Source organism: Balaenoptera ricei, chromosome 2 (genome assembly GCF_028023285.1).
Source record: "Balaenoptera ricei isolate mBalRic1 chromosome 2, mBalRic1.hap2, whole genome shotgun sequence".
Taxonomy (NCBI): domain Eukaryota; kingdom Metazoa; phylum Chordata; class Mammalia; order Artiodactyla; family Balaenopteridae; genus Balaenoptera; species Balaenoptera ricei.
In genome coordinates this window covers 112,676,297-112,702,386 of record NC_082640.1, presented here as the reverse complement: position 1 = coordinate 112,702,386, position 26,090 = coordinate 112,676,297, and the positions used below count along the sequence as shown (strand labels likewise).

Below are 26,090 nucleotides of genomic sequence, written 5' to 3'. Positions count from 1 at the left end.
GAAAATGGGGAACTCCCTTCTTTTCTCTTAATAAATTTTGAAGTAGGGTTATCAGCTAAAGGTTGCATGGAGGAGTGGGTTTCCTGGACAGTGATCTTTTGGTCTTATTGTTTGGTTTCATAATTCCTCTAGGACGAAGAGCCCTTCAACCCAGACTACGTGGAGGTGGATAGGATATTGGATGAGTCTCACAGCATTGACAAGGACAATGGGGAGGTGAGTTGGGGCGTGGAGGAACATGAAAGGCCTCTTAAAGATTTCTTCCTGTCTGCTTGCCCATCCTTTATTTTTCAGATATGGCTGAAAAATTTCTTGGACTGAAAAGGTACTTTTGAATTTTTCTGAGAGATACTTAGAATGATACTGGGAAGGTAAAGGAGTACAGAGAGAGGGTAAAAGGAAAGATTCTCAAATATCTGGGAGCTATATTTACAAGGACTCATAAACCTTGGCCTCATTTTCTGACAGATTTTATATGGGAGACCCTTGACCTTCAGTTGGGGGTTGAGAGGTGGGGATGGAGAAAGGGATACTTTACGAATCTCCAAATTTGTGAATATAAAAATACTTGCATAGACTCATAGCTTTCTTCATGTTGTTGAGGATTATTTATTTCCTGTACTTAGCGTTAGTTAAATGCATTTTCATTTGTCACTAAAACAGATACACTGCATTTGAATCAGTACCTTTAAACAGATGTGAGGTCCTATTCCCACAGGTTCAGATTCAGTACATCTAGGGTGGGATCCAGAGATCTGTGTTTTTAAGTTGGTTCTCCAAGGGTTTCTCATGCATAGTTTGATTTGGTAACCACAGCACTAAAGCTTTCTTAGATTGGGTAGCAGATTTTACATATACTAAAACACTAGGTGATATGTTTTCATTAATCACTTTTTTTCATTTTCCAAATAAGAGTTATATAGATCTAAGCCACCAGTGAATTCAGCATTGCTCTCTTATTTAAATTTACTTAGGCCATGAACCACCATTTTGTTAGAACTCTTCTCACTTCAAGTCATAGTTGTTGGTTTAACTTTGCAGGGCCACATTTCATCAAGTTATTATCACTTCAAACAGTCACTGCTTACAGAGTGGGTAGTAGGGCCTTAACAGCAGAGCCTTGTTAAGACATCAGTGCTGGATGGTGGGCTGGGCTCACTCACAAGCTAAATGACTTGCTCCCATATATCATCCGTACAGGACCGAAGAGTCAAAGTCTTCCCTCTGTAAAATTCCCAGTTTATTTTATAAGCCTTCAGCATTTCTCAGATAGAACCTTAGATGTCCAAGGCCCATTACAATTCAGTGTCTTTAAATCCTAACAAGAATGCCTCAGAAAACATATCTTCTGCTTTGGGGGTTAGGGGTGGGAGTTATTGCTTATTGTTCATTTGTGGGAGGTGAGAGTGGAATGGGCCAGTTATTAGTCAGGACAGGTTAGCTACTGTTAAATTATTCTCATCGCTTTCAAGATCTCAGCCTTCCCAGCCTTGAAAATCTTATGCCCTCTATCACTATACTTACACCTTCATCTTCCAAAAGTAATTGGACTTTGATTAGGCTCCTCTGGAATGTATTGGGACCAGTATGACAGATGAAAGTGTTTTAGTACCCTGGTACTGTAATTTATGTTCCCAGTATTGGATAAAAACGTTCTGTTTGCCCATTTCCCCCTCCTCTCCAAAATGAGTTTGTCATCCTTATTACATTACCCAATAGTGGAAATAAATATTAAAGTCCTTGGAAGAGTAAGGGTGCTGGAAATACGTGACGTGGACAAATGTCTTTATGTAGAAAGTGACCTGAGTCACTACAGTAAAGAAAAAGGTCAAAGAGAAATTACATTAATTCTAGGTATTCCTTGATCTATATCTCTATTGAGACACATATCTTCATACTTCTTGCTGGCTGTTTTAAGGGGTATTCTATGAGTTGATAATTAGAGATTTCCTGGTGATTACACTAGGCCCAGTCTAATTCTTCTCGATTCATATAAGCCAAATATGCAACTGCAGTCCGGTCAGTGATTAGTCATCTTGGGTAGTGAGAACAGGAGCCATAATACCCCTGGTCACTGCCCCGTCCCTTGCACTAGAATGCCTGCATAGAGCATAGCACCGTAGTTGGAGCTTCAGCATTTCCCCTTCCTCTTCACTCTTACCTCTCTTCAGGGAAACCTCTTGCAGTTATCTCCTAGCTTCCTGGGGCTCGCAAGAAGATCTCTTTACCACCATATGGCTGCTCTTTGAAACAGCATCTGCGCTGAGAGCTCCAGGAGCTCAGAAGCCCAGTGATTTCAGTCCTGCTCTGCTCCTATGGATTTAACCTGTTCTTCGCTTCTACAGTAGCCTGGCTTCTACTGTATCAAATTTGGTGCCAGGAGGATAGTATGGAACAGGGATACCATATCTTTTAATTCAATAATTAACAATAGTTAATTCAGTTCAACAATTCAATTTCAATCTAATTCAACACAATATAGGATTTTTGTTTGTTTAATCTGCTTGGTTGATGAGCCTAATGTTTCAGTGCTTAGTGTTCTAGATGGTGCTGGGTAGAAATTTCACTTTCAAATTCTGATAAATTATCTGGAAACAGGATCAGAGCCATAAATAGTACAGTGCATCAGCAGGTGAGCCTCTGGCTGGTGTTTTCAGCCTGACTTTTTTGGCACCTTTTTAGATATTGACACTTTGTGATCTGATTCTTTAGTCAAATTCTTATCTTTCAATCACGGCAGAGAACACAGAATCGTTTCATTAAGGCTTTGGCTTTTTCTCTCTTAGCCTGTAATTTACTACTTGGTAAAGTGGTGCTCTCTGCCCTATGAGGATAGTACCTGGGAGCTAAAAGAGGATGTCGATGAGGGCAAGATTCGAGAATTTAAACGGATCCAGTCAAGGCACCCAGAACTCAAAAGGGTGGTAAGTACATCTGCATTTAGAATGTAAAGTCCATATAGGCAATGATTTAATTTTCTTCGTATGGAGTTTATGTGGTTGTTTTAGCTTTTTATTATGGAAATTTTCAAACATATATGAAAGTTGAAGAAGTAGTATAATGTACCCATCACCCAACTTTAACAAATGAACACATAGCCAATCTTGTTTCACATATTTCTCTACCTACTCATTTCCCCATTTCCCAGATTATTTTAAAATAAATCTCAGATTCCTTCATTTTATGTGTAACATTTCAGTGTTTATGTCTAAAAGGTAAATAGTACCATTGTTACACTTGAAAAAATTTAACCATCCCTAAATATCATCAAGTAAGCAATCACTGTATTTATTTCCCTGATTATCTTCTAACTTTTGTTAAATTGTTTGAATTAAATTCTAAGTAAGGTCCATATATTGCTATTATATTAACTAATGTTAATATATCTCATATATATCTTTCTTAATTATAGTTTCCCCTTGATCTCCTCTCCCTCTTTTGCAATTTTCTCTTGAAGAAACCAGGTGTCTAGGGTTTTCCATAGTCAGTTTGCCGGTTACATTCCCCTTGGTACCTTTTCTGTCCCTTATATTTCACATGAATAGTTAGATGTAGAGCAGTCATGTCTGTTAGAACTTTTTATAGCTGTTCTGTCCAATACAGTAGCCACTAGCCACATTTCAAATGCTCAGTAGTCATATGTGGCTAAAGGCAGATATAAAACATTTTCTATCATTGTAGACAGTTCCATTAGATATCACTGTTCTAGAGGCTGCATCAGGTTGGGGAGGGAGACCACTAAATCCACTTTATAGATGGTTCTGTTAGGTTGTCTTTTGTGATATTATCAGCCATTTTTGTTCATTGCTGAGATCCATTCTTTAAGGAGTTTTAAATGGTGATTCTATCATTTCTTCATTTATTAGACAGAATCTTCTGTAAAAAGAAATACGTTTCACCTACCATTTGGTTACCCTAAGGTACAGATGGTATAGGAATGGAGGATAAATGCTTTATTCATTTACCTTGTCCTTTATTTCCCAGTTTCAAAATAATGAAGTACTTCCTTAGCACCCTCCAAAAGTGATCAGTGGGTTTTTTCTCTTTCCTTCTTCCTCTTTTTTTTTAAAAGTGTCATTATGGACTCATGAGTTTGAATATATTTAACATGTTTATATTTAACATGTTAATGTTTTTGAATTGACTTCAACTATTAGAACTACTTAGTAAGTTTACCTAATTTTGTTAGTGTCTCCACGCCATTTATTCAAATTTCCTATTTTTTAGAATCGTCCACAAGCAAGTGCCTGGAAGAAGTTGGAGTTGTCACATGAGTATAAAAACAGAAACCAATTAAGGGAATATCAGTTGGAAGGGGTCAATTGGCTGCTCTTTAATTGGTATAACAGGTAAAGAAAAGAGTAGGACCATAACATATAGGCTTAGTCTGAGATTATTTATTTTCTGTTGAAACAGTTTCTTTTTAAGTACTTTTTAAAGAGATGGTCTCTTTTGACTTGCTTTTCTTTTTCCGTGATGAATCTGCAGGCAGAACTGCATCCTGGCTGATGAGATGGGATTGGGCAAAACCATTCAGTCCATTGCCTTCTTACAGGAGGTATATAATGTGGGCATCCATGGCCCCTTCCTGGTCATTGCCCCACTGTCCACAATTACTAACTGGGAGAGAGAATTCAACACTTGGACGGAGATGAACACTATTGTGTACCATGGCAGTCTGGCCAGCCGGCAGATGATTCAGCAGTATGAAATGTACTGCAAAGATTCACGGGTGAGTTGTACGTAATACAGATACTATGGTTTAGAGAGTAGGCCAAGGTGCCTGGTATTTTAGAGGCTTTTATATGAATCAAAGACTTTTATTGAGACTCTCTGTGATTTAAGGCAAAATTTTTGTCTAGATTGTGCAGGACATTTTTTTGACTTTGCTCTTTTTATCCAATGGACATTTTGATCCAGTGGAAATTCTGACTTTATTTATGAATACATATATTTGAAATAGAGTTTTATCAGCATTGATGTTTTCATCAAGAAAGAATTTTCCAGAATGAAATTCATTTTTAGCTACTTTATTAATTCCTTGATCCATATGGTGGTGAACGTAAGCCATGTCCTTTCTTTTTTTTTTTAAAAAGTCTACTGAAATTTTCATCAAGATCAGTGCTTTTTGCTATATAAGTTTGCAAGTAAAAATTTGAACCATTCATCTTTTCTTAACATTGAATTTTATGAGACTCTTTTTCCTACCGTTAGTTTCCTGTGGTTTTTATTTCTACCAAACCAAAGTTATTCAAGTCGTATTTTCTTGCTCTTAATTTTGCTGAGATAATTGGATTCTTCTGTCCATCTTTAGATAGTAACCAATATTAGCACGTGCTACATTAGCTATTTCACTCTTAGTTTTATCTTGTATGTTTCAGCAGCACTCAACATTTGTGGATTTTAGTGTTTACCAACAGAAGATGTAGGGCTGAAATACATGAGGTAGGCATGCAGCAGAGTCAAAAATGTCCAGCTTCATTCAGTGAGGTCTGTCATTTTCCCAGGAAGCTGAGTGTGCTGAGGAGGCAGCGTATCTTAGATTCAGTGATTTGGCACTGTTTGTCAGGAAGATGAACAGTGGCAGAGGTGGGTGGTGGTGCAGTTGGTATTTCCTATTAAGCCTGCCTGAATATAAAAAATGGATGTGTGATTCGGAAGAGCATCTCCTTTAGGTACATTTTAGGCCTTTTCTGACTTTATTGCCTTCATGCTTAGGGGCGCCTCATCCCGGGTGCATACAAGTTTGATGCCCTGATCACCACTTTTGAGATGATTTTGTCAGACTGTCCCGAGCTTCGTGAGATTGAATGGCGTTGTGTCATCATTGATGAAGCCCATCGACTAAAGAACCGTAATTGCAAGCTGCTTGATAGTCTCAAGCACATGGACCTGGTGAGTTCCTCTCACTGACTTGTGGGCAGAAACACCTGGAATTAAAGAAATCCTAATTCCCTGTGGAATTAATATAACCTTAATTTAGCAGAGAAGAAAAGAATCAGAGTCTTGGTATTGGGTGGTGGGTACGGCCTGTGGGAATGGTAACCTGAAAGTCATAAAATTCATATAAATTTTAGAGTTGGTAGGTGATTGTAGGTTAATGGTTCTCAACTGGGTGGAGAGGTTGGGTATTACATTAGTTACCTATTGCTGCATAACAAAATATCCAGAAACTTAGTGGCTTAAAACAACTATGTTTCTCATGATTCTCTAGCTCAGCAACTTGGGCTGGGCTTGGTGAGCCCATTCTTTTGGTGGTCTTGCCTGGAGTCAGTAATGCAGCCGTAGCTGACAATTGGTGCTGGTTGTTGGCTGGGTCATCTTCCACATGGCCTGTCACCCACTGTGGGCCAGATTTTGCTTCTGTACATGGTAGAGTCAGGGCAGTGTTCCAAGAGGGTAAAGGTGGAAGCTGCAAGACCTTTGAGGCATAGGCTCTGAAACTCACATGATATCACTTCTGCTACATTCTCTTTGTCAGAGCAAGTTACAAGGCAAGCCCATGTTCAAGGGGTGAACCTTGATAGGAGGAACTACCGAAAATTAATGGCCATATTTAATCCAGCACAGGTACATTCTTCAGAGGGGGACATGTTAGGATGTCTGTGGGGAGTTGAGTGTGGAGAGGCATATTTAATTGGAAAAAACGTATTCTGAATATTTCTTTATTGGCTTATAATATTTAAGATAAATTAATATGTTAAATAATATCAAGGGTTTTCTTGAATATTTCGTTTATCAAAAGAGGGAGCAAGTAAAAGAAAAGTTAAGAGAGTAATCTGGTCCATTCCCATAATTTTACAGTTAAAGAAATGAAAGGTAAAGTTATATACTTGATAGAAAACCCCAGAAGTCCTTCTGAGTTTTATCATTCTTCTGTGTTCTCCATTTCTAGGAGCACAAAGTGCTACTCACAGGAACACCACTGCAAAATACTGTGGAGGAACTGTTTAGCCTGCTTCATTTCTTGGAACCGTCACAGTTTCCGTCAGAATCAGAGTTCCTCAAGGACTTTGGGGATCTCAAGACAGAGGAACAGGTAGGAAGTCTGTCTAATGCGGTACTAACCCAGGACAAAAAAAGGTAAAGTTTGTACTAGGCAGATATCTACTGTCATAGATATCACGGGCTGTTCTGAACTCCTTGTATGTACCCTTGTGCCTACATCATTTGTGGCATTGTCCAAAATCTACTTTTCTCAGATACTGGAAAACTCTCATTGTATTTCTCCATGTTTCCACCTAATGTGAGAATGTTTGTCCTCATGTTAGTGATTTCTTTTTTCTCTGTATTGGGCACAGGTTCAAAAGCTACAGGCCATTCTCAAGCCAATGATGCTGAGAAGACTCAAAGAGGATGTTGAAAAAAACCTGGCACCTAAGCAGGAAACCATTATTGAAGTAGAGCTGACCAACATTCAGAAGAAATACTATCGGGCTATTTTGGAGAAGAATTTCTCCTTTCTTTCCAAAGGGGCAGGTCATACTAACATGCCTAATCTACTCAATACAATGATGGAGTTGCGCAAATGCTGCAACCACCCATATCTCATCAATGGTGAGGGAATTCCTGGAAAATACCTACATTTCTGTGGTAACCTTGTTTACTTTCTAAGTGATATTCCTCAAGAACAATGGATGCGTTGACTGATCCATCCTAATTTGGAAATAGAGGAGATTTCTCCTTTTAAAACAATTCTCATGTGGAACTTCTTCCTATAGTTCTTTCTACCCCTTTGATCCTGCATGATCTCCCAAGTTAAAAAGGATTTGCTGTTTAGAATTTCATGAATAAGAACTCAAGTCATTCTGTTCTGTCTTCACTGGTACTCCATTTTGCTGTTTGTGGTTTGGATGCCAGTAGGGTGGTAATAGTGCTTTGCATGTACTGTTCTGGTCCTTGTCCACATACTTACATATATTTTACCCAGTTCTTAAGCCTGACTTACATGGAGTATTTTGTATGAATAAAATTGAGCATGATTTAGGATTTTGGGGGTGCTGAAATTCTGTGTGTGAGAAATACTGATATCAAGTCAGATTACTGTTTTTTCTTTGCTTCCTTGTCTCAGTTAAATAAACTGCAGCCTTAGTATGTTTCTTTGGATCTCACCATCAGGTTTGATTTTTCTTTTGGCAGGTGCAGAAGAAAAAATCCTAACAGAATTTCGAGAAGCTTGCCATATCATACCTCATGACTTCCACTTGCAGGCAATGGTTCGTTCAGCTGGCAAATTGGTTCTTATTGACAAGTTACTTCCGAAACTTAAAGCTGGTGGCCATAAGGTTCTGATCTTCTCCCAGATGGTACGCTGCCTAGATATCCTAGAGGATTATCTAATCCAGAGGAGGTAAGAAAAGAGTCATTCTTCTCCTTGTGTTTACTATATACTCATAAAGCTGCAAAGAGTAGGAGGGGCCTGGGTTTAATTAAAGTTGACCAGGACTGGGATAAGAGACGTGTTTAAGACTCTCACTGTCCACTTTCTGATAAAGTTTTTGGTGAACTAGAGATATAGAGGTACTGATATTCATCCCAGTCTGCTTTTTTGTTCTCTTTTTCTGCTTAGCCGATTAAACTTTCCTTCCTGTGATTCCCATACAGGTACTTGTATGAGCGTATCGATGGGCGAGTTAGAGGCAACCTTCGGCAGGCTGCTATTGACCGCTTCAGCAAGCCTGACTCAGACCGCTTTGTCTTTTTGCTATGCACCCGGGCTGGTGGACTTGGAATTAATCTCACAGCTGCTGATACTTGCATCATCTTTGATTCAGATTGGAATCCACAAAATGACCTGCAGGTAAAGGAAATCATTGTCTTAGGGACTAATCACCTAACCTGGGAGGTTTTGCAACAGGATCAGGATCTCTTAGAAAGTCTTGTCTTTTAGAGAGTATAGAATTGTTAGGTTAGTTAGGTTAGCATACTTGTTCTGTAAAGGGCCAGATAGTAAATATTTTAGGCATTGTAAATCAGACAGCCTCTGTTGTAACTATTCACCTCTGCTCTTGTACCACAAAAGCAGCTATAGACGATATGTAAATAAATTGGTAGAGCTGTGTTTCAGCAAAAACTTTATTTACAGAAACAGGTGACTAGGATTTGCTGACCCCTGGTCTAGATGATGGGGCAATAATTTCATCTTGAAGTTGACTTTTGATTTTGAGTTGATCTCATGGCTGCTTTATAGATGGAAATTGGTATTTTGACTCCTCCCCCCACCCCCTCTAATGTTATGTTTTTTGTTTTTTAAAATTAATTAATTTGTTTTATTTATTTGGCTGCATCAGGTCTTAGTTGCGGCACACGGGATCTTAGTTGCAGCATGCGGGATTTTTGTTGAGGCGTGTGGGCTTCTCTCTAGTTGTGGCGCACGGGCTCCAGAGCACATGGGCTTAGTTGCACTGTGGCATGTGGGATCTTAGTTCCCCAACCGGGGGTCGGACCCGCGTCCCCTGCATTGCAAGGGGGATTCTTAACCACTGGACCACCAGGGAAGTCCCTCTAATGTTATGTTATCTTTGCCCTTCCTTCCACCAGGCCCAAGCACGGTGTCATCGAATTGGGCAGAGCAAAGCTGTGAAGGTGTACCGTCTCATCACTCGTAATTCTTATGAGAGAGAGATGTTTGATAAGGCTAGCCTCAAGTTGGGATTGGATAAAGCTGTGCTTCAGTCCATGAGTGGTCGGGATGGCAACATTACTGGAGTGAGTCTTCTTAATATCTAGCTATACTTGTAACAGGTCATAGTGATGGAGGGAGACAAAAGCTATTTTTGCATAGGAACCTGACCTCTCATTTGGGTTCTCAATTATTGTTTCTTAAAATATAATAAAATGTCATGATACGGTTAGATAATATTCTCATGTAGTTTTTTCACCTTTCTATTGGATTTTGTAGATCCAGCAGTTCTCCAAGAAGGAGATTGAAGATCTCTTACGGAAAGGAGCATATGCAGCCATAATGGAGGAAGATGATGAGGGCTCCAAGTTTTGTGAAGAGGACATTGACCAGATCTTGTTAAGACGAACCACTACCATCACCATTGAATCTGAAGGAAAGGGTTCTACGTTTGCCAAGGTATGTTCTGTCGGTGCCAGCGGCTGAAGAAGCAGAGAGAGACAGGACTCTCTAGAATTGAATGTATTTTTTAAATGTAGTTTTAAAATATACTGGTTTCCCATTGCTCAAAAAAGTGGTATAGTCAACTTTACTGTTTCTTTGTTCCTCACTAGGCAAGCTTTGTGGCTTCTGAAAATAGGACTGATATTTCTCTGGATGACCCCAACTTTTGGCAAAAGTGGGCCAAAAAAGCTGACCTGGACATGGATCTACTCAATAGCAAGGTGAGCTTCCTTCTCCTTTAGGGAGGAAGTATTGCAGAAAACACGTTACTTTCTGGAGTCTTTATAGCTGCTCTCATTCTTCAGTGCTGACCTTGGCTTATAGTGGTATATACAAGGGCCATTATAAAAACTTTCTACACAGGAGGCCCCAGAAAACTACATAGATAACTACCACTTAATTTTGCTTCCTGAGTACCCGTAGATTATTTTGCATGTCCAAAAAAGAACCTCTCTTTGAGTATCTACAAATGTTACATCCAAGGCTATTTCAATCTGATTGTCTTTAATTCCTTTCCCATGATCATATCGTGAAGAGAGTTACTTCTCCTTTTGTTCTCTGCATAGAATAACTTGGTGATTGACACACCTAGAGTACGGAAACAGACCCGCCACTTCAGCACTCTGAAAGATGATGACCTAGTGGAATTCTCTGACTTGGAAAGTGAAGATGATGAGCGGCCACGCTCTCGCCGGCATGACCGTCATCATACCTATGGGCGCACTGACTGCTTTCGGGTGGAAAAGCATCTCCTGGTATATGGGTAAGAACCCACCTTGCCATCAGAGGTAGTGCTTCTCCATCCTGATAGACACCTAGTTTGCTTTTCAAATTGGAAGCTATGGTCAAAGAGGGGATAATGGGAAAAACTTTATTCTGTTACCATGTTTTTCCAAGATCTTTTTGTCTCCCACCTTTTGGGAAATGCGATTCTGAGGGACTGGGGAGTATCACTGAATTAGAGTCCCCAGGAAAATATCAATATAATTTCTTTTTTTGGTTTTTTTTTTTTAGCTGGGGACGGTGGCGAGATATTCTGTCTCATGGACGCTTCAAGCGACGGATGACTGAAAGAGATGTGGAAACAATTTGCCGGGCCATCCTTGTGTACTGTCTTTTACACTATCGTGGGGACGAAAATATCAAAGGCTTCATCTGGGACTTGATTAGCCCTGCTGAAAATGGCAAGACAAAAGAATTGCAGAATCATTCAGGTGATTATCAAGTCTTTGCTTTTCATCTTTTTATAGGTTACCTAATCCTCTTCAGGTCCAAGGGTTTTTCTCAATCCAAGTCTTCGATGTATCCCCTTTCCCAGGTCTGTCTATCCCTGTGCCCCGTGGACGCAAGGGGAAAAAAGTAAAGTCACAAAGCACTTTTGATATCCATAAGGCAGATTGGATCCGGAAATATAACCCTGATACTCTGTTCCAAGATGAGAGTTACAAGAAGCACTTGAAACATCAGTGTAACAAGTAAGGATGGAATTTAACATACTAAAGCATTTTCCACCTCAAGCTTTCTACACTACTATTGAGCCAGTTCTTTCTCTGTCCCTTCTAGGGTCCTGTTGCGGGTACGAATGCTGTACTATCTGAGACAGGAGGTTATTGGAGACCAGGCAGAGAAGGTGTTAGGCGGTGCTATTGCCAGGTAAAGTTATGCTATGTTTTTCTTTATGCCGTGCCTTATTCCAGAAAAGATTGGTGTACTTATTTCATTCTAAACTATCTTTGGGATACCTGATAATTAAGATCTGTATATCAGGTCTTCAGTCCTGTACAGTTGGCCTTTTGTATCCGTGGGTTTTGCATCCTTTTGATCCACGGTTAGTTGGATCCATGGATATGAAGGGCCAACTGTATTCATTGTACGACACCATTTTATATAAGGGGCTTGAACATCCATGGATTTTGGTATCTGGGGGGACCCCTGGAACCAATCCTCTGGATACTGAGGGACAGCTGTTCTTGATACCAGTGGAAGGAAATAGGCAGATGTATGACCATTTAAATTAACAGATAAAAGAAGATACCTGTAATAATCTTCCCAAGGATTGTCTGCTTTAATTTCCTGCATTGCTGTGCTGACTCTGCCTCTTATACCTTTAGTGAGATTGACATATGGTTCCCAGTAGTGGATCAGCTGGAGGTTCCAACAACATGGTGGGACAGTGAGGCTGATAAGTCCCTGCTCATTGGAGTCTTTAAGCATGGTAGGTATCTGCTCTTAGTCTGTTCTTTTCCCATTGTAGATTTATGTCCACAGATGGGATATTTAGCAAAATGCTCATGACCAATAATTATGTTTGAATGGGAAACTAGTCCTTAAATATCCAGAGCCATTAGTTCCTATGAATAAATGTTTAAGAACCACCAGATGGATAGTTAAATCCCAAGGTAGGGAGTCTCCCATTTGTTCTCTAATCACTGTTACCAATCTGTATGTAGTGGTATCTAAGTTAAGCTTCCACAATCCGGGGAAATAATGCATGTCCACTCTTGTTAATAATAACCATGTTTAATTTGTATGACTTTCCTGTGGCTTGCTGAAAGTGTTCTTCTTGTATAACATCTTATTTGTCTAAATATTCAGTGGTCACTCTCACGTAGATGTGAACAACCATGCTTGAGTGAAACAAAAATAGAGTATAAAAAGGGAGAAAACTCCCTTTTCAGTCTTGCCTAATAACAAATTCCAGGCATTAAAAGCAGTAAGTGCTAACTTCCAGCCTAGTGACTTAGTGAATTGGAATATCATTTCTTTTTTAATATACTTTCACGTTTACTTCTATAAAATAAAAGTAGTGGCACTTAATTCACATTTTTGACATGTGTAATTGGATAGGAAAAACTGTGAGCATTTGTAGTCTTAGATTTACTTGTAAGACACAGAGGCTTTAGAAGAGTCCAAACATCCTGAAGTGTGTTCATCATTCATCAAACATTCAGAGTGCCTGTTTGTTTGCAGGTGCAGATCTCTTATCCTTTATTTGAATATGTGTGACCTAGTTCTAAATCATTTAAACTTTTAAAATTTCCTCACTTATGTATTGATACTAAGAATGATGATAAAATATTACCCATTAAATGGTTAAGTAAATCTATCACCATTCTCTGTAAACACCGATTAAATTCCTGTTTTCAGTAACTAGTGATAAAACTCTTTGTGACTCTAAATTGCTGTAGAAATGTTAAATATCATACTATAACCCAACAGCTATCCAAGTTAAAATTTTCACTATATTTTGCATTATGATACCAAAGTAGCCCACATTGTTATTCCAGCAGCATATGAAGCTCACTTACATAAAGGCAAAATGAATCTTTGATTTTCTTCAAATTATGGCTCTTTTTCTTCTAGGCTATGAAAAATATAATACTATGAGGGCAGACCCAGCCTTGTGCTTCCTGGAAAAGGCTGGCCGACCAGATGACAAAGCCATTGCAGCCGAACATCGAGTGTTGGATAATTTTTCTGACATAGTGGAAGGGTAAGCATTAGTGTTTAGTTCTCTTAAAGCTCGGTGTCCACCCTATGAAGGGTATCTGTTGCTTGTACTAAGAGATAACATAACTCTAGCCTTGACTGAACCCATTCGGATTCTTAATGGTGGTTATACTCATGAACGATAAATTCTTAACAAACAGTGAGACCAGCAGAAAGGTCTCCATAAACTGACCTAAAACCATACATTGCAGTATGATGCAACTAAGGGTGAAAATTAATGTTATTCTCAAATGGCTTATTTGACGTTCTGTTCAGTTTTCTTTGCAATGCTTTTCTGTACAGCCGTAGTAGTTGAGAGGATAACTGGTTCTCTTGAAAGATAGTAGTCATGTAGCAATCCCATGCCACTTATATGATAGAGCCTCAGGAAATTTTAGCCCTGGTTTATCTCCCAGTGGCGGCTGACACATAAAGGTGTTTCCTCTGCCTGGATACATGCCTCGATGATGAGTTGCCATGCTAATACTGAGCCACCAGGTAGGGCATTGTTGCCCTGCTTTGGGTGCCAGTGAGTTTAACAAAACTTCTCACGTGGAGACCTGAGGGGCATGTGAAATAGTTGGCTTAGTTCATGAATACCCTCCCAGTCCTTTGTGATTGAGAGATTTCTCTTTGATGATCACAACCTCAGTTTGCCTCGTATAGGACCCTCAAAGGAAATTGGATTGTTTATTTATTGCAAATCATTTATTATATCATCCTTCTGCTCAACAGAGCAAAGTATCAATAGTAAAAATAAACAAGCAAGCATAGACCATTCAAATGAAGTAATAAAAGTAAATACTAGTTGGGAAGGAGGGGGAAAATGGGTTAAACAATAAAAAGAGCTAGTAAGAGAAAGGAAATGTGCTGGTCAAAGTGCTTCTTTTAAAGTCAAACAATTTAGAACTGAACTTTGTCATTTTCTCATGCCTCTGGATGATTTTAGGGTTGACTTTGATAAAGATTGTGAAGATCCTGAATATAAACCACTCCAGGGTCCCCCAAAGGACCAAGATGATGAGGTGAGGAATTCTCATTTGAGTCCAGCTTTTCTCTATTACTAAATAGTATTCTCCTATTCCCTGAATCATGAAGTATATTGATTAATTTATAATGCAAAATGGAAAGTACCATTTGAGAATATAAAGTATTAATGGAAAGGATTTTAACACCAGCTGGGGGAGATCAGGTATGGCTTTGTGGAGGAGGTGGAACCCAAGCTGGACAATGACGTATATTATTTGACTACTTAATTCCTGAGTCCCACTGTCTTCAAGCCTTTGATAAGAACTGACTTTTCAGGTTTTATTTTCATATTCTTCTAGTTGGTTGCTTCCAATTTTCTGTGAGGGTTCCTTTCATTAGAAAATTTTCTGGTTACCTTGCTGCCATAGAAGGACACACACGAGAAGGTGATTTCAGAGTGCCAATTTTACCCCCTTTTCCTCCCCTCTCCATCCTGCGGGGTGGATCTCCTTCTCTAGGGTGATCCCTTGATGATGATGGATGAGGAGATCTCAGTTATAGATGGAGATGAAGGTAAACTTCTAAGTCAACTAATACAATTTTGTGTGGGGTGGTGGGGTTGGGGGACTGACTGAATTCTGTCCTTTCCTGGGATACCAGAGAGCTTTGCCTTTGGGTGGGTTGAAATACCAGTTATCTCTACTACCTTTCCTGTACTTCCTGTTTATTCTACTTTGCTGCCCACAGCCCAGGTGACCCAACAGCCAGGCCATCTATTCTGGCCTCCAGGCTCTGCTTTGACAGCTAGACTTCGGCGCCTAGTAACGGCCTATCAGCGCAGCTACAAGAGAGAACAGATGAAGATAGAGGCTGCAGAACGTGGGGATCGGAGAAGGCGGCGTTGTGAGGCAGCCTTCAAGCTAAAAGAAATTGCACGGCGGGAGAAACAGCAACGGTAAAATATGGCTGGGAATTTGAACTGAGCTGTAAGCTTGTCTTCAGCTATGGGCCCTATATTGAAAAGCATCTTAGGAAGGATTATTTGGAATTCCCTAAGAGGGACCATCTTTTTTGTCTTTGTTACCCTCTACGACATAAAACCACACTTAAATCATAACTCCCAGGAAGATCTCATATGTAGGCATCCTCATTGAGTTGTTTGTTTGCATCATTTTCCCCCGTAGCTTGCTAATTCTTAAATTCTTACATGTTATAGAGTACCTCTTCCTACCTCTTCTGCTGTCTTCTGGGGCTTTTTTTTTTTTTTTTTTGCCCCAACTTTCATTTTTTGTGCGTTCAGATATTCTAAGCCATACTAAGAAGTAACCATTCCCTGTGTTCTGATCACTGTTGCCTGATTCCTCTTCCCTTTGTAGATGGACAAGGCGTGAACAAACTGATTTCTATCGAGTAGTTTCTACCTTTGGTGTGGAGTATGACCCCGATACCATGCAGTTCCATTGGGATAGATTCCGCACTTTTGCCCGACTGGACAAAAAAACAGATGAAAGCCTTACCAAGTATTTCCATGGCTTTGTGGCCATGTGCCGCCAAGTGTGCCGCCTTCCCCCAGCAGCTGGAGACGGTAAGCAAGACTGAAGCGTCTTGGGTGAGTGGGGATGGATTGTGACAGAACCAACTCTTGGTTCATTTCTTCTTCCACCCTTATCTCTTGCAGAACCCCCAGACCCTAATCTGTTCATTGAGCCCATCACTGAGGAAAGGGCCTCACGGACTCTCTACCGTATTGAATTGCTTCGGCGCTTACGGGAACAAGTTTTATGCCACCCTCTTTTGGAAGATCGGCTGGCACTATGTCAGCCTCCAGGTCCTGAATTGCCCAAATGGTGGGAGCCCGTTCGGCATGATGGGGAGCTTCTGCGAGGGGCAGCCCGCCATGGGGTGAGCCAAACAGACTGCAACATCATGCAGGACCCAGACTTCTCTTTTCTGGCTGCCCGTATGAATTATATGCAGAACCATCAGGCAGGAGCACCAGCTCCATCCCTATCACGCTGCTCTACTCCACTGCTACACCAGCAGTATACCTCGCGCACTGCCTCACCACTGCCCCTGCGCCCAGATGCTCCTGTTGAAAAGCCACCTGAGGAGACAGCTGCCCAGGTCCCCAGTCTGGAGAGTCTGACTTTAAAGCTAGAGCATGAGGTGGTGGCCAGGAGCCGACCAACCCCACAAGACTATGAGATGCGAGTAGCCCCCTCTGATACTACCCCTCTGGTTTCCCGGAGTGTTCCACCAGTCAAACTGGAGGATGAGGATGATTCAGACTCTGAGCTGGACTTGAGCAAGCTGTCACCATCATCCTCTTCTTCCTCATCCTCATCCAGCTCCAGCTCCAGCACTGATGAGAGTGAGGACGAGAAGGAAGAGAAGCTAAGTGAGTGCATGTGACAGGCTGTTGGCCCTCTTCCCTGTTCCCCCCCCTGCTCTTTCCCTTCTTTTCTAAATGCATCCTCTGAGATTCAGATTTCGATTTGATAGAATATCGAAGGAGATCTGTTATTCTTAGGGCCTTCATTTAAAGCCCATGTAATACATTCCTATATAACTTTATTCTTCCACCTTTGCTCACACATTCTGTATGCTCTCTAGCTGCTGACCGGTCCCGCTCAAAGCTCTATGATGAAGAAAGTCTCCTGTCCCTCCCTATGTCCCAAGATGGATTCGCAAATGAAGATGGAGAACAAATGACCCCTGAGCTGCTGCTGCTACAAGAAAGACAAAGAGCTTCTGAGTGGCCCAAGGTAACAGCCTCATTCCTGGACATGTCAAGTCTAAAAATACAGTGTGACATATACAGAGAACAAGGAATAATAGATGGTTCTGGGTTTCTTTGATTGTGTTAGTGCTATGTGTTTTTTTCGTGAAATTCTTCCCAGTTGACTTTGAGATCTGATACTCTTACCTCCCTCCAGTCTGACTTATGATTTTACTTATCCTGATAATGATGAAACTATTTTTTGTCACAGGATCACATAGCTAGTACTCAGGCCCTAATTGATTTCTTTTTCCCCACTCAGGATCGTGTCCTGATAAACCGTATTGACCTCGTCTGCCAGGCCGTACTCTCAGGGAAGTGGCCTTCTAGCCGCCGGAGCCAAGAAATGGTAACAGGAGGAATTTTGGGGCCAGGCAACCACTTGCTAGACAGTCCCTCATTGACTCCAGGAGAATATGGTGACTCTCCGGTCCCCACACCACGAAGTAGCAGCGCAGCTTCCATGGCAGAGGAGGAAGTGTCCGCAGTCACCACAGCGGCAGCTCAGTTCACCAAACTTCGCCGAGGCATGGATGAGAAGGAGTTTACAGTTCAGATCAAAGATGTAAGCTGAGCATCTAGGCATTGGGAAGTGAGGAAGGAGTCTGTAATTCTTGCTGACTAGCTGTCCGAACATAATACTAAGCTCGTTTGGTCCACTGACTTTAAAAATGAGAGGAGAAGAAAAAAGTTAGCGCTCACAAAGATCCATTTAGGAAAAGTCACTGCACTAAAGGAAGGGATCTTATCTTGACTTGTATCTCCTGAGGACTAGATTAAAAGAAACCGTATCTTTAAAAGAAATTTAATTGACACAAGGGTTCTTTTGAGTGGCTCATTTCTGGAGCCTAGAAACCTAGTTTTTAAAAATTGAAATCAAACTGTGGAAAAGCTATTAAAGTGATGCCCAAGTATTATGGGCCTTATTAAGTTAAAAATAAAAAGGAATCATTCCTACTGAAATTAAATCAGTATTGTTTTATGGATGGAAAATTTTATTTTTCCTGATGCTCTTCCCTAATGAACCCTAGCAGCTGGTCATTAAGCACTCAATAAGAAAATTTTTTGAAATTAGTATGTGACAGAAATATCAGGATTTTGCCCCTGTGATGAGTTGCCATGCTAATACTGAGACACCAGGTAGGGGATCTTTTCCCTGCATTGGGTGTTGTTGAGATAAATTCTACTTCTCTTAAATCTACCTGAGGGGCACTAGGTCAAGAAATGAAATCTAAGGAAAAAATATATGTCTTCTTGTATTTCTAATTTCTACCCATTAGTCAATGGCCTTTCTTCTCACCAGCATTGAACCAGAGGATGACCCTTACCCTAAGTCCCCCTAAACTTGATTTTTATTTTAAAAACATGCCATATGATGTCTTGGGTGGGTGGGTTGTCTTCCTAGGAGGAAGGATTGAAGTTAACATTCCAGAAGCACAAGTTGATGGCTAATGGAGTAATGGGAGATGGACATCCTCTTTTTCATAAGAAGAAAGGGAACAGAAAGAAGCTAGTTGAGGTAAGTGATAGAGAAAGTCTTTAATATGATGACTAGATAAAATATTTTTGTTCCCAGTAATTGATGAAGGCAGTTGGGATTGAGGGAGTAGAAGATATTATTTTATGCCTACCATTGGCTCTGCTCCCCCTCCCTCCCTACCCAAAAGAAGAGTATGTGCTCATGGGGGTGGATTCTGGGTTTGCAGCTGGAGGTGGAGTGCATGGAAGAGCCTAATCACCTTGATGTGGACCTGGAGACCCGGATCCCTGTCATCAATAAGGTGGATGGGACTTTGCTGGTGGGTGAGGATGCCCCTCGCCGGGCTGAACTGGAGATGTGGTTACAGGGTCATCCAGAGTTCGCTGTCGATCCCCGATTTCTAGCGGTGAGTGGCAGTTCTATGCAGCAAGATTTAAAGTCATTCCCTTGGTATTTAAGCTGTGTGAGAGGGAGGAAGCATGCCATATATTATGTCATTGTTTCTCCATCGGCAAAATAAGAGTAATTATACTTAGTCTTCCTACTTCACAGAGTTGTGAGGATCAAAATAATGTTACAGTACTTGTTAAACTAAATGCTAGGTAAATATTTACCATTGAACTATTACATAATGACCTAATTTTTTTGGAGAAGTCTGCTTCATGGCAGTTTTCCAGTAGGACTAATCCTTAATTTATCCACACAATAAGCATTTATGGTCAAAGTAGACATTAGTACCTTAATGATTACTCCAGAGAAGATTTTTTTATTCCTTTAGGATAACTGCAGCTTTTCTATTGCAGTATATGGAGGATCGCAGAAAACAGAAGTGGCAGAGATGTAAAAAAAATAATAAGGCAGAATTGAACTGTTTGGGAATGGAACCAGTACAGACAGCTAACTCTAGGAATGGAAAAAGGGTGAGTGAGACTTGAGGTATTACCACTCTGTTCCCACACTAGATATGACTAGAGAAATTATTTAATGTTACTTATCTTTTTTCCAGCGTATGTTTGAGAAAATTTATCTTTGGTTCACAAAGAAAGAAACCAGAGTATTTTTATTGGTATTTTTACAGTCCTGTGGCATCGTCATCTCTAGAAGAGCATAAAATTCTAAAAGCTAACTTTAGCACTTTAAGCATATTAAAATGTAAGAATTAGTAAGATGTGTTAGAAAATTCAAGGCCTTATCCTGCTGTTCTACTGACTAGGGGATTTTAGGCAGATCCTTTAACTTTTTCAATTTGCGTATCCTGAAAAGTTGAGGGTTTTGGAGTAGATAATCTCTTGAAAGTGTTATGATTCTATATATTTTAGAAGTGATTTGGGGACTTCCCTGGCGGTGCAGTGGTCAGGACTCTGCGCTTTCACTGCTGAGGGCCCAGGTTCAATCCCTGGTTGGGGAACCTGCGAGCCATGCAATGCAGCCAGAAAAAAAAAGAAGTGATTTGGGACCTACTAAAGAAAACAGTCATGGGGTTTCCTAACGTACAAGAGGTTGAGAACCACTAATAATATTGCCAGTAATGGAAAAAGACAGGAAATCATGTTTTCTAGTTTATAATAACAATTTTGGTCATGAGTTAATTCCATTATTTTCAGATGTACTTATACTTTTATCATGGTTATAGATTTGGTGGATTAAGAACCCATAATCCTTTCCATCAAAATATAACTGCAAAAGTTTCTCTTGGCTCTGTTTGCCTTACTTTGGACAATAGTCATATTGTTTAAACATAAACATATACAAATCATGGTTTGGTTTGGTAAGCATTTAAAATGGACTAGCACTTTGTCTACTCACTTTATCTAATCATTCCCATTTGATCTTTTGTATACATCTTTATATGTATGTGATATATACATAAAACCACATGGTTTATCTTTTAACAAAATTAATTTCCAAATGAAAAATATCTGTCTTTTGCATTTAACAAATTCTGAGAAGAACATTATTTTGCACATAATATATATTTATTTGTGAGGTGAATTTATAAGGCTTATTTATTATTTTTATATTGGTGAAAGTGGTTTCATATAAATATTGTTACCATGGAAGAGTGTTTTAATTTTCCCTCTTGGCCTCCATGGAACCAAGGGTGTAATACGCAGAATGGTTGATACGGGAGGCTGATGGCGAGGAGGCTGATACCTTCTCTGTCTTGAATTTAACATTATAGAGCAGCCTGTAAGGAAGGCTTTTCCTCCAGGATTACCTATTTTTACCTCAAGTACTTTTGCACTTCTTTTTTTTTTTTTTTTTTAAACATCTTTATTGGAGTATAATTGCTTTACAATGGTGTGTTACTTTCTGTTTTATAACAAAGTGAATCAGTTACACATATACATATGTTCCCATATCTCTTCCCTCTTGCATCTCCCTCCCTGCACTTCTTTATAGTCAGTTGATAACTCTAAGAAAAAAGATCATAGGAAATCACAGAAAATTATAATGTGATTAGTACAGAATTCTTACTGCAGAATTGATGGCGTATCTAGCACTATATCATTACCGGACCCTACAGTGATTTGGTGCTGTTATAGTGACATTTTAAAGCCTAAACAAATAGAGTTTTGAGATGTTTGTTTTCTCCAGGTCAGAAAGGTCAGGCTTAGATTGGGCAAGTCCAGAGACACAGGTACTAATTGTCTGAGTTTATTGCCAGTTTACCCAGTACTGTACTTAGGTCTAGCAAAGTAATAAGTTCCAGCTTCAGAGAACTTAAACAAAATTTATAGTGAGACCATCTAGATGAAGCAATTTAAAATTCAGCAGATATGTAAGTTTTTTTATCAATGTGGAATAAAACGTACTTTAGTAAATTTGGTAAGGAGCTATTCCATAATCTTTTTTGGTGTTCCAGACATCCAGAATCTTAATCTGGTCTATCTTGAGTTTACCCCACTCTGACGCAATAATGAAGGATAGTATTGTAAATGTCAATATTGTCGTGCTGTACTTCACATGGTAAGATCATGTGAACAGCCTGCCATCAGTAAAGCATACTGTGCAAGTACTGATTCATTCACTGTCGTACTCAGGCCGCTTATTTACAAAGGTGAGTAATTTTGAAATGGTTGGCTGGAGTAAAGGTACAGTGTAGTCATGGAAGAAAATCAAAGCTCTGGTTCACATGAGTGTCAGTGTCAAATCCTTGCTCTTGGCTTCAGCATTATAATGCTTCAACCAGCTACATCCTGCTTTTCCTCTTCCCCATTACCATCAAGCCTCATCTGACTAGTTTTGCCCCTGCTAAAGATAGATTCAGTGAAAAAGCATTTGTATGCTAGGACTCCGTTGACTTTTTTTTTTTTTTTCTTCCTTTCTTTTTACTATGTTCTGTTCCTTCCTCCCAGGGTCATCATGCTGAAACAGTGTTCAACCGGGTTTTGCCAGGGCCTATTGCACCGGACAGCAGCAAGAAGCGGGCCCGCAGGATGCGACCAGACCTTTCTAAGATGATGGCCCTGATGCAGGGTGGAGGCACTGGGTCCCTGTCTCTGCATAATACCTTCCAACACAGCAGTAGTGGCCTGCAGCCTGTGTCATCTCTGGGTCACAGCAGTGCCACTTCTGCGTCTTTGCCTTTTATGCCGTTTGTGATGGGTGGTGCAGCATCATCCCCTCATGTAGACTCCAGCACCATGCTTCATCACCACCACCACCACCCCCACCCCCACCATCACCACCATCACCATCCAGGCCTGAGAGCCACTGGCTACCCTTCTTCACCAGCCACTACCACCTCTGGTACTGCCTTGAGGTTGCCACCACTGCAACCTGAGGAGGATGAGGACGATGAGGATGAAGATGATGATGATGATTTATCTCAGGGCTATGATAGCTCAGAAAGGGACTTCTCACTCATTGATGATCCTATGATGCCAGCCAACTCAGACTCCAGCGAAGATGGTGATGACTGAAGCCCCATCATGCTCCCCATCGCTTGGGTGGCTGCTGTATTTTCATTTACTCTGGCCCTTGGACTGTGGAAAAGTGGGAGGGGCAGGGGAGATGTGGGGAAACCCAGGACTCCAGGAGGTGAAAAGGAAAAAGAAAACTTGTACCTGATTGCTTCCAAATTTGAGAGGATTGGCTGGGCAGGGGAACTCCTAAAACAATACATGACTACTTCCTCACTTCTGGGGAAGGAAAGGAGACTAGAGCAGCTGATGTGCTCACCCCTCCCTAGACACCTCCATTAACCACAGACTATGTAGCGCTGGCACTAGCCTCTGGCAGAGCCTGTTCCTGACCGAACTGTGGATACAGCTGGAGGGTCAGGAACTGTTACCTTCCTTCCCCTTGGCATTAATAAATTTAAGTTAATCCTTTCCCACTCTTCCCTTGTTCTACATTTGCTCAAACCCAATATATTAAGAGTTGATGTTCACGATGGGTAATTTCAACATCACTTTCCTAAAGTTCATTACTGTTCATGCGAAGTTACGTTGGATAGGGCAGACAAGTCATCCGTACTCCATTAAAGGGTTATATATACGCCTAGGCTCTCCACCTTACCAAAGGCAAGGAAACGATCTAAGCTAAATGTCAGGCAAAATGTTGTTCCAGATTCAAACTCCAAGTTCTTAGAAGAGATGAGAAGGAAGAATGTCGTCAAGACCCACGTACATTTTGTTTCGAATTAACTGAAATAACGGTGCTTTGGGGAAGCCGTAAGAATGGTGTCACTTCATGAACTGAGGCAAGGGGACTGGCTAACTGGAAGGACGCGGTCACGACTTGGCGGGGGGGGGGGGCATTCTATAAATTCCCTCAAGCCATTTGTTTCCTTTGACCCTTCCCCTATCACCCTAGCGCTCAAATGAAGCCTGGGCATTTAATTTCCCTTTCTATGGCGAAGCCCTTCCCCTGTAGCGCCGGCCCTAGTTTAGTCTTACGGGCAGGGTGGGCTCCTCTCCCAGGTTTGAGCTCTGTCCGCCCGGAGCCCCTGACCCAGCGTCCTGGCACCGAGGATCCTTCCAGCCCTGAAGCAGCAGAGGCTTTTACTTCCGCACCTTTTCTAGGAGAGGAACGGACCGAGTTACGCTGCAGTCTTCCCACTCCTACCCCACGCCAGACCCCGCTCTTTCCGCTTCCCCTTCCTTTGGGTGGGGCCACTGCACCCGCGCGCGGCAGCTTGTGTGGGGCGGGGCCGGCACGTCAGGACTCCCGCCTCCTTCGCAGTGCCCAGCGGCGGTCGCCGCCGCCGCCTCGGCAAGGAGTTCGAGCGCCTGGAAACCGCGGCCTGGCAGAGAGTAAGAGCGGGTGCAGGGGGTCACGTGACGACGTCGACTCTCGTGCGGCTGTTGCTAAATTGACAAGAAAACCCCGCGAAAATCTGGACTCTTTTTCCGTTACATATTTTGTTGCTTTCCCCACTCTTTTCCATCCTCTCCTCCCCCTACCTCCGAAGGAAGGATTTAAAAAAAAAAAATAAAAGAATCCCAAGCGCTGCTGGGACCCGGAAGCGGAAAGGGCATCTTTGAGGTCGATACTTCCGGGTCACTGGGAGAGTGCGGGATTCCAGGGCCGAGAGAGGGTGGCGGAGCCGGGACCTCGCGTGATTCTCGGAACCCGAGGAGGAGCGGCGTCTGTGGCTATGGCTGTAACTCTGGACAAAGACGCTTATTACCGGCGAGTGAAGAGACTGTACAGCAATTGGAGGGTGAGATAGATCCCGTAATTTTCCCTAGGGAGCCCCCTTTGCCATCCCATAATAACCCAGTTTCTCGGCGCCTTTTTTCCCCTTTCCGTCGGGAATTCCCGGGTTCAGTGTCGCGCCGCTTTAGTTGCTCCAAGATCATTCACCGCAGGCGGCTCCGAGTGCCGCCCAGTAACAGGGAATCCCCCCGGCAATCACCCTGCCCTGCGGCCACCACCATCTTCCCCGCGTGCCAGCCCCCGTCATGCATAACAACCACCTCTCGTAGTTTCTTCCCGCCCTAGGAGAGGCATCATCATCCTTCCCTCCCACTCCGTGATCAAGTCTTGCTGCCCCCTCCTGCAGTGTTCGCACACACCCACGCACTCGCTCTGTCCTCCCAGAACCACAGTGTTGCGCCCCAGGTCCCGCCAGAATTACCACCATTTCGTCAAGGATGGATGGAGGGTCCAAGAGAATGTGAATCGGGCTCTTGGCGTTTATCGTTTGCGGGGCTGTTGCTGGAGTTAAAAAAAGAAATACTGCTCACGCGAAACCACCTCATGTTCTAGGCCCTGCTGTGGGCAACACAGAAACCTAACGCTGAAAACCTGCAGGCTTTAGTTAATACAAAAAACGATGTGTTGCCTAAAACCTCATTAGTTTTCCTCCTTGGTTGAGTATCCGGGGCACGTGTTTAGAAAAAGAGCTGTTGCAGTTCCCAGTCTTCTGGGGATTGGGCATTTTTGCTGCTTGAAAAAGTCCCCAGTTAACGATTTTGTTTTTATGCTGGTAAGTTATCAATTCAAACATTTGATTGCATCCCGTGGTGCATTCTGAGCTATCTAGCTTAAGTCTGGCTTCTGAACTCTGTCATTCAGGGAAGATAAAACTAATGAAGACTTTTTCAAATCTGAAAAGCGTCCTGACAAAAATGATCAGTTCTGATTTCAGCATTGTAAATTGCCTTTCAAACTGATCTTCTAAAAACTAAGCTATTAAAATTGGTCATTTCCCTACCATTCATATTAAAGGTACCTGTGCATGTTTCATCTTTTGAGCATAAATGCATTAGATAATTGAAAATAAAATGGGTTCTTTGCATTTTATGAGAAGCAAAAATAAGGACTCTATGCTAGGCAAATGCCGAACATAAATTTTATTTAAAAATTTTTTATTGGTTAATTTCTACCAGATGTTTTTACAGTTTCTCTCACTGTCACATTTTAAAGTTTGAATGTGATCCGTATTAGAAAAACTCTTTCTAAATGCCCAGATATTTCCTAAAGTACTATTGTACAAGTAATAATCAAAAGCCCTCTCTTCCACCCATAGACCCCAAAATTACACACCTTTGCTGTGGTGGTTGCTTCTAGTCCCAGTGATTCAGAGTTTATCAAATTATCCTCTCTAGACCATGTATGGAAGCTAAGATTAATTTAGAGCTCAAAGCTCCTCTACATGATAGGTGAATGCAAAGCATGAAACTAGGAAAAGCTTGAGGCCTGGAGACAGATTGGCAAACTTAATGTCAAATGACAGTCTTTAAATCCATGAAAGTTATTGGCCCCCATTTTTTTGTTTGCTTCTCAAAAATCAT

The 26,090-nt window shown here is 41.4% G+C and overlaps 2 protein-coding genes and 2 non-coding genes across 10 annotated transcripts in view; all 4 read left to right on the top strand.

The window, feature by feature from the left end:
- The window catches only part of CHD8 (chromodomain helicase DNA binding protein 8), a 56,888-nt gene extending 33,708 nt beyond the window's left edge, over positions 1 to 23,180 (top strand). For 5 of the 7 annotated variants that reach the window (XM_059913804.1, XM_059913806.1, XM_059913803.1 and 2 more), the window contains 29 exons: positions 133 to 216; positions 2,787 to 2,924; positions 4,228 to 4,349; positions 4,489 to 4,732; positions 5,719 to 5,895; positions 6,896 to 7,039; positions 7,302 to 7,557; positions 8,140 to 8,350; positions 8,605 to 8,800; positions 9,541 to 9,708; positions 9,902 to 10,081; positions 10,237 to 10,347; positions 10,693 to 10,889; positions 11,141 to 11,340; positions 11,421 to 11,601; positions 11,690 to 11,779; positions 12,238 to 12,341; positions 13,490 to 13,619; positions 14,565 to 14,640; positions 15,103 to 15,157; positions 15,332 to 15,539; positions 15,961 to 16,169; positions 16,263 to 16,982; positions 17,198 to 17,349; positions 17,626 to 17,928; positions 18,769 to 18,882; positions 19,070 to 19,249; positions 19,647 to 19,763; positions 22,203 to 23,180. In XM_059913804.1, the coding sequence (XP_059769787.1) occupies positions 133 to 216; positions 2,787 to 2,924; positions 4,228 to 4,349; positions 4,489 to 4,732; positions 5,719 to 5,895; positions 6,896 to 7,039; positions 7,302 to 7,557; positions 8,140 to 8,350; positions 8,605 to 8,800; positions 9,541 to 9,708; positions 9,902 to 10,081; positions 10,237 to 10,347; positions 10,693 to 10,889; positions 11,141 to 11,340; positions 11,421 to 11,601; positions 11,690 to 11,779; positions 12,238 to 12,341; positions 13,490 to 13,619; positions 14,565 to 14,640; positions 15,103 to 15,157; positions 15,332 to 15,539; positions 15,961 to 16,169; positions 16,263 to 16,982; positions 17,198 to 17,349; positions 17,626 to 17,928; positions 18,769 to 18,882; positions 19,070 to 19,249; positions 19,647 to 19,763; positions 22,203 to 22,769 (5,634 nt within the window). In that variant the 3' untranslated portion in view covers positions 22,770 to 23,180. The remainder of the gene's footprint in view (positions 1 to 132; positions 217 to 2,786; positions 2,925 to 4,227; positions 4,350 to 4,488; positions 4,733 to 5,718; positions 5,896 to 6,895; positions 7,040 to 7,301; positions 7,558 to 8,139; positions 8,351 to 8,604; positions 8,801 to 9,540; positions 9,709 to 9,901; positions 10,082 to 10,236; positions 10,348 to 10,692; positions 10,890 to 11,140; positions 11,341 to 11,420; positions 11,602 to 11,689; positions 11,780 to 12,237; positions 12,342 to 13,489; positions 13,620 to 14,564; positions 14,641 to 15,102; positions 15,158 to 15,331; positions 15,540 to 15,960; positions 16,170 to 16,262; positions 16,983 to 17,197; positions 17,350 to 17,625; positions 17,929 to 18,768; positions 18,883 to 19,069; positions 19,250 to 19,646; positions 19,764 to 22,202) is intronic. The other 2 variants (XM_059913805.1, XM_059913808.1) reach the window with 2 other exon arrangements.
- On the top strand, positions 14,075 to 14,184 carry LOC132361444 (small nucleolar RNA U6-53/MBII-28). The gene has a single exon (XR_009501732.1). It is a non-coding gene; the product is annotated as a small nucleolar RNA U6-53/MBII-28 (small nucleolar RNA).
- Positions 18,465 to 18,574, top strand: LOC132361445 (small nucleolar RNA U6-53/MBII-28). Its single transcript, XR_009501733.1, has one exon. It is a non-coding gene; the product is annotated as a small nucleolar RNA U6-53/MBII-28 (small nucleolar RNA).
- An 819-nt stretch (positions 23,181 to 23,999) lies between the features above and the next one.
- The window catches only part of SUPT16H (SPT16 homolog, facilitates chromatin remodeling subunit), a 34,669-nt gene continuing 32,578 nt past the window's right edge, over positions 24,000 to 26,090 (top strand). The window contains exon 1 of the mRNA XM_059913801.1: positions 24,000 to 24,514. Within this exon, the coding sequence (XP_059769784.1) occupies positions 24,449 to 24,514 (66 nt within the window). The 5' untranslated portion in view covers positions 24,000 to 24,448. The remainder of the gene's footprint in view (positions 24,515 to 26,090) is intronic.